The sequence below is a fragment of the Hevea brasiliensis genome, chromosome 11 (genome assembly GCF_030052815.1).
Source record: "Hevea brasiliensis isolate MT/VB/25A 57/8 chromosome 11, ASM3005281v1, whole genome shotgun sequence".
Lineage (NCBI taxonomy): Eukaryota > Viridiplantae > Streptophyta > Magnoliopsida > Malpighiales > Euphorbiaceae > Hevea > Hevea brasiliensis.
Window position 1 is genome coordinate 61278856 of NC_079503.1, and position 9341 is coordinate 61288196.

Below are 9341 nucleotides of genomic sequence, written 5' to 3' on the forward strand. Positions count from 1 at the left end.
TAAACCTCACTTTACTTCTTCTTCTTGGCTGCCAAGAGCTTCTCCAAGTGATATGGTCAAGGTTTAATGAAAGGGGTTAGGGTTTAATGGTGTAAGAAAGGGAGAGATTGAGCTTGATTGAAAAAAAATCCATGGAGGTGTCTAGGGCAGTTTCGGCTGGCCTTTGGGGAGGGAGGTAGCTGCTGCAATTTGTGTTATTTTGGTCTTCTTTAATCTCTTTTAATAGTTAGTCAAACAATGGCTTAAGTGTGATTGGTCAAAATTTTCTTAATGACATCACCATGATGTCATAAATGCCCCTTTTCCTCATTTTCTTTTCTTTCCTCCACTACTCAAGTTCAATTTAATTTCTAGTAATGTTTCTTCATATTTTATGTCATATTAATTATTTACTCAACTGGACAAGTAGGCCAAAAATCACCTCTGAAGGCGAAATGACCAAAATGCCCTCCGTTTGGCTTAACGGGTCAAAATTGTCTGTACCGATTGAAAATTTTTTCTAAGTATTTTCTTGGCATTCTAATGCCATGGGAACCTCAATAACCCTTCTCTGGAGTCCCAAAAATTATTTTATAATTTTTCCCCCGGGTATAGGGCTCCTCGTTGCGAGAACCGCAACTTACCTCTGGTTACCTATCGCTTGGGCACCGCCTCGTTTGACTTGATTGTATTTTATTTCTAAAATTTTTACTAAATTTTTCTTATTAATATTTGAGTTAATTATGGTTCCTGACTTTAGTTTAAATATTTTTTCGGATATTCTAGCTGTCCGGACCGACACCGGTCACCGGAACAGTAGGATGTACGGAGTGGTTATCGGGAGGGTGTTACAATCGAAGGGAAATTTTGGTTCTTTATTTCCTGCCAATTGTTTTGATTAGAAGTCAGACCGACACAAACACATTTACAAATGGGATTATATGCATCCCTAGTATGCTTGCAATCTAACACACACTTGTGAAAAAGGCCATATTTGCTTTTGATATGCTCAAATTGAGTAAAATCAATTTACCAATGGAACAGTTTTTGACACGTCTAGTTGGACCTATTTCTACTTTCTTCTCTCTTCATTCACTTTTAGTTTGAAATTATCACACCAGAGTTTTGGATATCATGCCCAAAACAAAGATTTACTATGAAAACGAAGCCACAGGGTCTGACCCTAATGCAGTAGTTGATGAAGCTAAACTCAATAAGCAAAAAGCACAAGACACTGAGTCACCTTCAGCATAAGAAGTGACTCCAATTGCATTTGACATATAAAGCATTGGTGCTTAGATTGCTCAACAAATGACTAAACAAATTGAATCAACTATTAAATTTAATCTATAATAAATATAGTATTCTAAATTTTTATGATCATAAGGTATTAAAAGAATTTTTAAATAAATTTCATTATGATCAATTAATCACTTTTATGTAATAGTAATTTTTAAAAATTATAATTTATAATTATTTCGTGTATGTTTATATTTAAGTATTTATTATTAATTTCAATTAATATAATATGTTATTAAAATAACATCATAGCAATAATATTAATTATATAGTAATAATAATAATAGTGGTTAGGGAGCCTATTATATCTAATCAAATTTTCATTATTGGAAGGTTGAGTTTACTTTTGAAAATTGAGTCCAATGTTCAAGATAAATTAATTATTAGCTGGATTAATTAGATAGCTTGTCTCTTAATAGCTTGTCTCTTCACTCTTCAAATTTTGTAATTAATTGATGTTTCAACTGCCAAAGTAGTATTTGAAGGCGAATAATAGATAAATGAGTAATATGCACCTAAACCCATAATTTGGATTGAGTAACCATAAGGTAACCAGGATATATTCACAGAGGGTATTTCAGACACTCAGATAAAGATTTACTTGTCAAAGTATATCCCTAGATACTTGGATCACTTAAAGGATAAGAATTTTGAGATAATCACCATAATTAAAGTCCCATTTATTGAGGACTCTCAGACAAAGTGGACTTCTAATCCCGCTCAATCACAAACTCCTACTCCCTACTCCTAACATGAATCTAAACCAAAACCTATATAAGGGCCATCAGTTATGCATGCTAATCTAATTAATTCTATTCATTCGCATTCTAATTTTTGTTACTGATTTAAGCATCAGAGTGATAATTAACTAATTCAAATCCATCATTCCATATCTACAAAAGAGGCAACGTTATTAATGTTCTTAATTTGTGAACAATACATCTTTGCATTTTCTTCGGTCTATAAGGTTAATTAATGATATACAAAATTTATATGGCCATCGTATTGTTTAATTTGCTGTCATTTCTTTTTTAAATTAAGAGAAATATTTTAGTTGAAATCATTTTTAAAATTATTAACATTTTAAATTTAAATATAAAAATTTAGCAATAATTGCAGCCTTTTTTATAAACGCAACTAAGTCATATAATTATTGGTGAACAGCAAAACCAAGAGACTTTTCTACTTGCACTTATAGAACACAAGGCGTGTTAAATGTACATATAAATATTATTATAATTATTTTACTTATATTTAAATAAATATTATAATTATTATAATCACACACATAATTTTTATATATATTTTTTTTTAATTTCTAATGAGTATGATGAGTTTCCCATAATTTTCGTTTTTGGTAGATATAAGAAAGAGCCAAAGCTCTAAACACTAGCAACAACAGCCCGAGAATAGGACACTTTTAAATGATCATGCAAAAGCCACTGATTCAAACCAGTAGGAGGCTGCAAAAGATTAAACACACTTTGATCTAAAGAGACAGCCCATTGAGCTAGCCAATCTGTACATTTATTAGCTTCCTATAAATGTGCCTAAATTCCAACTCTCAATCTGTTTGAGCAAGATCCAGAATACTAGAAATAAGCGAAGAAGAGAATGTAGGAGGGTCCATGTTATCCTTTAACATAGAAATTACTTCCAAATTGTTACATTCAACAACAAGCTTCTTACAACCTTTTCTTCGAGCCAAATTCAGCCCTTCCAAAGTTGAGCACAACTCAGCATTTAAAACTGAACAAGAAACCAACAAAAGAAGCAAAACCATCACACCACTGCCCATGGGAATTTCTAATTAGTCCACCCATATCAGCATGCCTATAAATACCTTTAAGCGCTCCATCGACATTTAATTTCTCCCAACTAATATGCCTCACTTCCTTATTTGAGAAATGCTGCCTTGAAACTTTTCTCAAAATCAAAGCTTTCATAAAATCTCTTACTTGAATGATAACAAACGAAATACATCCTTCCACTGAGACATTCTTATCAGAGAATTTCTCATAATTTTCATTTCCAATGAGTTATCATCTTAATATTGGATTTAAACTAATCAATAATAATATTATATCACTATTATGTAAGCTTTTATAATTTTTATGAGTTATCATCTTAATATTGAATTTAAACTAATCAATAATAATATTATATCACTATTATGTAAGCTTTTATAATTTTTTTTTATTTTTGTTAATTAATATGAAATTTTTGCAATGGAGATATAAATATAAAATTAAATTAATCGTTCATTTTTTTAAATTTAATTTAATTCCGCAATCTTGATAATTAAGTAACGTTTGACTAAAATTAAAAGAAACGAGTATAATTGTCGTTAACGTAAAATTTTGAATTCTTTTTATTCAAATGGCTTTTTCTCAAAATAAAAAAAGAAACATGAACAATTACATTTCCGAGCTTATCCTTAGCCTGGTTTAAGAACAACACTAGCCTTAATTCAAATTTGCGTGAGAAATTATTGTCTTCAGCCTCGTTTGTTGAAAGTGACAAAAAAGCCATACACCACTTGCAAAACCGATTGGCTAATTCTTTTCGCCATGGCCTTCATACAATTTCTCTGCAACCCAATAATCTTTACGGCTTTAGCTCTAATCCCAGCTCTTTTCATATTCCAAATGTTCACTAGGAAGTTAATGAAGAAAGAAAACCAGAGAGAGAAGAAGTACCATCCAATTGGTGGCACAGTGTTTAACCAGCTCCTCAACTTCAATAGGTTGCACCATTACATGACTGATCTTGCTGCCAAGTACAGGACTTACAGGCTCCTAGGCCCTTTCAGAAATGAGATTTACACTTCTGAGCCATCAAATGTTGAGTACATACTCAAAACCAACTTCCAAAATTATGGCAAGGTATGCTTGTTCTTCTGTTTCTATAGATAACTGGTTTTAAATAAAACCATCCAACAAGATACCAGTTGGGGTTAGATTAATTGGCTTATGTGATGGGTATTGCTGGTGGAGGTCATAGATTTGACCTCAGGCCCTTACTGACAGAAAATGAGAAGTATCTTATCATCAGGGATTTCAATCTTTTCTTAACTGAATGCAAAATTTTAACTGAATTGGTTTCTGTTTGACTAATTTGCATGTTTAGGAAGTATATAAGTGATAGAATTGAATTTTTTCAACTTCAAAAACTACATATGTCCTATTTGAAATGATTGGTGTGGTTCAATTCAATTCTATCAAAAGAATTCAATTCAAATGATTTTGTAATAAAATTCATACGTGTAGTATAATTTTTAAAACAAAAGAATTCATTTGAATTCCATTGTTTGGAAGAAATGAAATGTAAAATGAATATATATATATATATATATATATATATATATATATATATATATATATATATATATATATATATATATTTGCCTTATTTAAACAAAAATATAGTGTTTTGAGTTTTTAGTAGGAGATTTCGTTAAACAAATTAAATTTTTACATGCTACTTTTGACAAGAATTCATTTTTTTTTAAATGACATTTTTTTTGTACTAAAAAATTGAGTTTTAGCAATTTTAAATTTTCAAACATGAGAATTGCTCAAATAGAATTCAATTGAATTGAATTTTTGGGTTTTAGATTTGCCAAAGACATAATGATAGGATTGAATTCTTTCAACTTAAAAAAGGTCATCAAAAAAAGGTATAGGATTGTGTAGGAATTCAATCTATATAATGAAACTTACTATAAAAAATCTAAAATGCCCTTTAATTAAAATAAATTTGTCGAGTAGAGGTGAAACCGAAAAGTAAATATTCTTCACTTTTTTTTTTTCAAATAATAAATTCAAATGAATTGTATTGCTTAAAAATTTGTTCTAAACACATGAATTGTGTTATGAAATTATTTGCAATGAGTTTCTATTAAGTAACCTGAATGGAATTATAGCATGAGAATTATTCCAAATGGGGTGTTAGTCTATGATAAAGTTGTTGGATGCTTTGTGCAGGGGGAGCATAATTACAACAATTTAAGGGATTTACTGGGTGATGGAATTTTCACCGTTGATGGTGACAAGTGGCGCCAACAAAGAAAGGTATCAAGCTATGAGTTCTCCGCGAAGGTGTTGAGGGACTTCAGCAGTGTTGCCTTCAGAAAAAATGCAGTGAAACTTGCTGGTATAGTGTCTGAAGCTGCAAAATCCAACCAGTCAATGGATATGCAGGTCAGTGTTCAATAACTTGATGTGCACAAAGAAAATGGGTTGGATTTATTTTATACCATACATAGATTTCTTATCCAATCATTCATGTAGGACCTGTTTATGAAGTCAACCTTGGATTCAATATTCAGAGTTGCATTTGGAGTTGAACTAGACAGTATGTGTGGATCAAATGAAGAAGGTGTCATATTTACCAATGCTTTTGACAATGCAAGTGCAATGACCCTTTGGCGATATGTTGATGTCTTTTGGAAGATTAAAAGATTTCTGAATATTGGATCTGAAGCAGCATTAAAGAAAAACATTAAAGTAGTTGATGATTTTGTGTATAAATTAATCAATAGTAAAATTGAACAAATGCACCACTTAAAAGATAATATCTCTGTAAGTAACTCTCCTTGATGTTTTTATTCTCAGATAAATTTTGGATGCATGAATTCACTTTGTTGCTACATGGCAGATGCAGACAAAGAAAGATGATATTTTATCACGGTTCCTGCAAGTGACTGAGACTGACAAAACTTATTTAAGGGACATCATTCTTAACTTTGTGATTGCTGGCAAAGACACAACAGCAGCCACTCTATCTTGGTTCATCTATGTGCTCTGCAAACACCCTGCTGTTCAGGAAAAGGTTGCAGAGGAAGTAAGAGAAGTTTCTAAAGTGAAAGAAGTTAAAAGTTTTGCAGACTTTGCAGCCACCATTGATGATGAAGCTCTAGAAAAGATGAGCTATCTACATGCAGCTATAACAGAAACACTCAGACTCTATCCAGCGGTGCCAGTGGTAAGGAGACTATTTTTTTCCCCTTTACAAATTCTATGATTTATAAGTATATGTATATGTTTAGATGCAATTCCTAGTAAATGGTTTATTGTACAAAGTGAGCATAGTGAATGTTGTCAGAAATGAATTCTTGGCTAGATACTGACCTTTTCTTTTGATAAATGATTTCATCCATTCTAAATCAACAAAAGTGCAAACCCTGCTATGAAGCCTGAAAAAAGAAAAGGCTACTAATCTTACAAAATGCTAAAAGGGAGCTATTTAAGACTAGTTACAACTGAAACTATGAAACAAAGCTGCCTTGAGGCTTAAAATAGAAACCAAAAAGGATGTTTAACTGAATTGCTCTGTCATGTTCCTTCCAATTTTATTTGCGAATCATCCATTCCCTTAATCATGCCCTTGAAATCATGGCAATCATTTGTGCTAGACTGAGACTCCTTTGATTCATTTTTCTCCAAATGAATATCTGATCTCGAAACTAAAGAAGCTAGATATTTCTTTGAACATGACCTTTTGCTTATCCAAATTCTTCATTCCAATTCTCAGTTGATCTCTTTAGAAGAAACCATCTCCAATTTTCCTCTGTAACTGGGCATGTAAATAAGAGATTATCTCTTGTTGCATTGCAACTGTTAGAATCAACATATTCACCATCATCACAGGTACCCCATTTATTTTGATTTGTTCACTGTGAGGTTTGATGACCATTTATACACTCTGCAGTAAGTTGCATGTTTTGCTTGATGATTCTTCAACAATAAGGCATCCTCCATTCCCACTACATATTGGTGTTACCACTGGCTTGCAAGTATTGATAACGTTTCTTGGTTGATTCTGCAATTTCAGATATGGCTGCTGATAGTAATTTCTATATCTCTAATTTCTTTGCTCAACAGGATGCAAAGATTTGCTTTTCTGATGATACTCTACCAGATGGTTTTAGTGTGAAAAAAGGAGATATGGTGTCTTACCAACCTTATGCAATGGGCCGGATGAAATTCATTTGGGGCAATGATGCTGAGGAATATAAACCAGAGAGATGGCTCAACGAGGATGGTGTGTTTCAGCAAGAGAGCCCTTTCAAGTTTACTGCCTTCCAGGTCAGTTAAAAAAAAGACATGAGTGGTCCTCTTTGACGCAGCGCGAAGTTCAAATAGAAACATACTCCATACACAAGAGTGAAAAAATAGAGAAAATTCTCTGCAATATTTTTATTGATAAAAATTTGTCTTCATATTACATGTAAAGAAGGGTATTTGTAGTGTTTTTAGACTCCTAAACCTAATAGGAATATAAATCTACTTTCTAGGAAATTAAGATAAACTAAAACATAATAAGAAGATATAAATTAAATAGGAAACAAATAAATCCTAAATAGAATGGGAAACTTTATAATTAATTCTAATCTAATTTCTATAGCTGGTGGAAGATTTCGCAAGATGTCCTAGGTGAAATTTGCTACTTAGGAAAATCAACTTTGCCCAAACTTGCTGCTTTTCCCCCTTTTTACACCAGCATGCTTCCATTGTTGTTTGATTTGCTTCTTCATTCAAAAATGCTCGGCATCATATGGACAAATAAAATCAAAGGAAACAATAGAAGTTAAGGTGGACAAATAAAATCAAAGGAAACAATAGAAATTAAGGAGTTAGAAAAGTCTTTGATCTCCATTGCCTAATTTTCTACAATCTCCAATATTGGCTCCATGTGTTGCTTTTCCTCAACTTCCATTGAAGTTTCCATGGCTTGATATTCCACATTTTCAAAAACACATTCTTGAACTTTTCTTGCTTATCTTCATCAATCTTAGCTTCTAAAACAGTTGGTCCAAGATTTTCTGCTTGGCTTGAACAATTGCAATCTAGGAGAGCAAGAGAAGGTGACTAGTTCGTCCTAACTTTGCATGAAGCTCAAATTGAAGCACACTCCATACACAAGAGTGAAAAAAGAGAGAAAATTCTTTGCAATATTTTTATTGATAAAAATTTGTCTTCAAATTACATGTAAATAAGGGCATTTATAGTGTTTTTAGACTCCTAAACCTAATAGGAATATAAATATACATTCTAGGAAATTTAGATAAACTAAAACACAATAAGCAGATATAAATTAAATAGGAAAACTAAATCGTAGATAAAGTAGGAAGCAAATAAATCTTAAATAGAATGGGAAACTTTCTAATTAATTCTAATATAATTTCTATAGCTGCTGGAATTCCGCACAAGCTGTCCTAGGTGAACTTTGTGACCTAGAAAAATCAACTTTGCCCAAACTTGCTACTTTTTCCCCTTTTTACACCAGCATGCTTCCATTGTTGTTTGACTTGCTTATTCACCCAAAAATGCTCCGCATCACTCTTGGTTACATTCAGTCTATTTTAATTTAATTCAATCTTAATTTCATTTTATCAATTCTAGTTTATCAACTAGCTAAAATAAAGTTCTGCTCTTTAACAGGCTGGGCCACGAATGTGTCTAGGGAAAGAATTTGCTTATAGACAGATGAAGATTTTCTCAGCCGTTTTGTTGGGCTCTTTCATTTTCAAACTCAGCGATGAAAAGAAGGCTGTCAACTACCGCACAATGATTAATCTTCATGTTGATGGTGGCCTCCATGTTTGTGCATTTCACAGATACAAAACTTGATATCATATCTGTTATATGAAGCATGGATGTGACATCAAGCTGAAAACTATTCATGGGTATAAAACATATTTAAGGTATTTGGTGGAACCTTGCTACTCCTTTAAGCTTTAAATAATGTTTGCTTTTTGTAGAAAGAGATAATTCTTATTGATTTCAATCAATCTATACATGGGTATATATATACAATTGATTCCTATAATTGTGTTCTACTAATTAGGAAGAAATCCTAAATAAGAAATCCTAAATAGGAATACAGAATACAGAATATACAAAGAAATAATATAGTGATTGACTTTCCATAACACTCCCCCTCAAGTTGGAGCATAGATGTTAATCATGCCCAACTTGTTACAAATGTAGTTAATCCTAGCTCCATTCAGAGCTTTTGTGAAAATATCTCCTAACTGCTCTCCAGTTTTGATGTGTCCT

The 9341-nt window shown here is 32.1% G+C and overlaps 1 protein-coding gene across 2 annotated transcripts; it reads left to right on the forward strand.

The window, feature by feature from the left end:
* The first annotated feature begins 3702 nt into the window (after positions 1–3702).
* On the forward strand, positions 3703–9098 carry LOC110658536 (cytochrome P450 704C1). 2 transcript variants are annotated; one of them, XM_058130077.1, is made up of 6 exons: positions 3703–4163; positions 5265–5480; positions 5571–5687; positions 5938–6264; positions 7164–7367; positions 8724–9098. In XM_058130077.1, the coding sequence occupies exons 1-6, from the start codon at positions 3849–3851 to the stop codon at positions 8910–8912; spliced, it is 1368 nt and encodes a 455-aa protein (XP_057986060.1). In that variant the 5' UTR covers positions 3703–3848; the 3' UTR covers positions 8913–9098. The 2 variants fall into 2 exon arrangements, with proteins under 2 accessions (XP_057986060.1, XP_021671883.2); XM_021816191.2 differs by having other exon boundaries at positions 3705–4163; positions 5571–5861.
* The last annotated feature ends 243 nt before the right edge of the window (positions 9099–9341 follow it).

Coding starts and splice junctions, on each gene's coding strand:
- LOC110658536 (XM_021816191.2), top strand. CDS start 3,849: ATGGCCTTCATACAATTTCTCTGCAACCCAATAATCTTTACGGCTTTA. Junction 6,265..7,163: donor TCTATCCAGCGGTGCCAGTG/GTAAGGAGACTA, acceptor TTTGCTCAACAG/GATGCAAAGATTTGCTTTTC. Junction 7,368..8,723: donor TCAAGTTTACTGCCTTCCAG/GTCAGTTAAAAA, acceptor GCTCTTTAACAG/GCTGGGCCACGAATGTGTCT.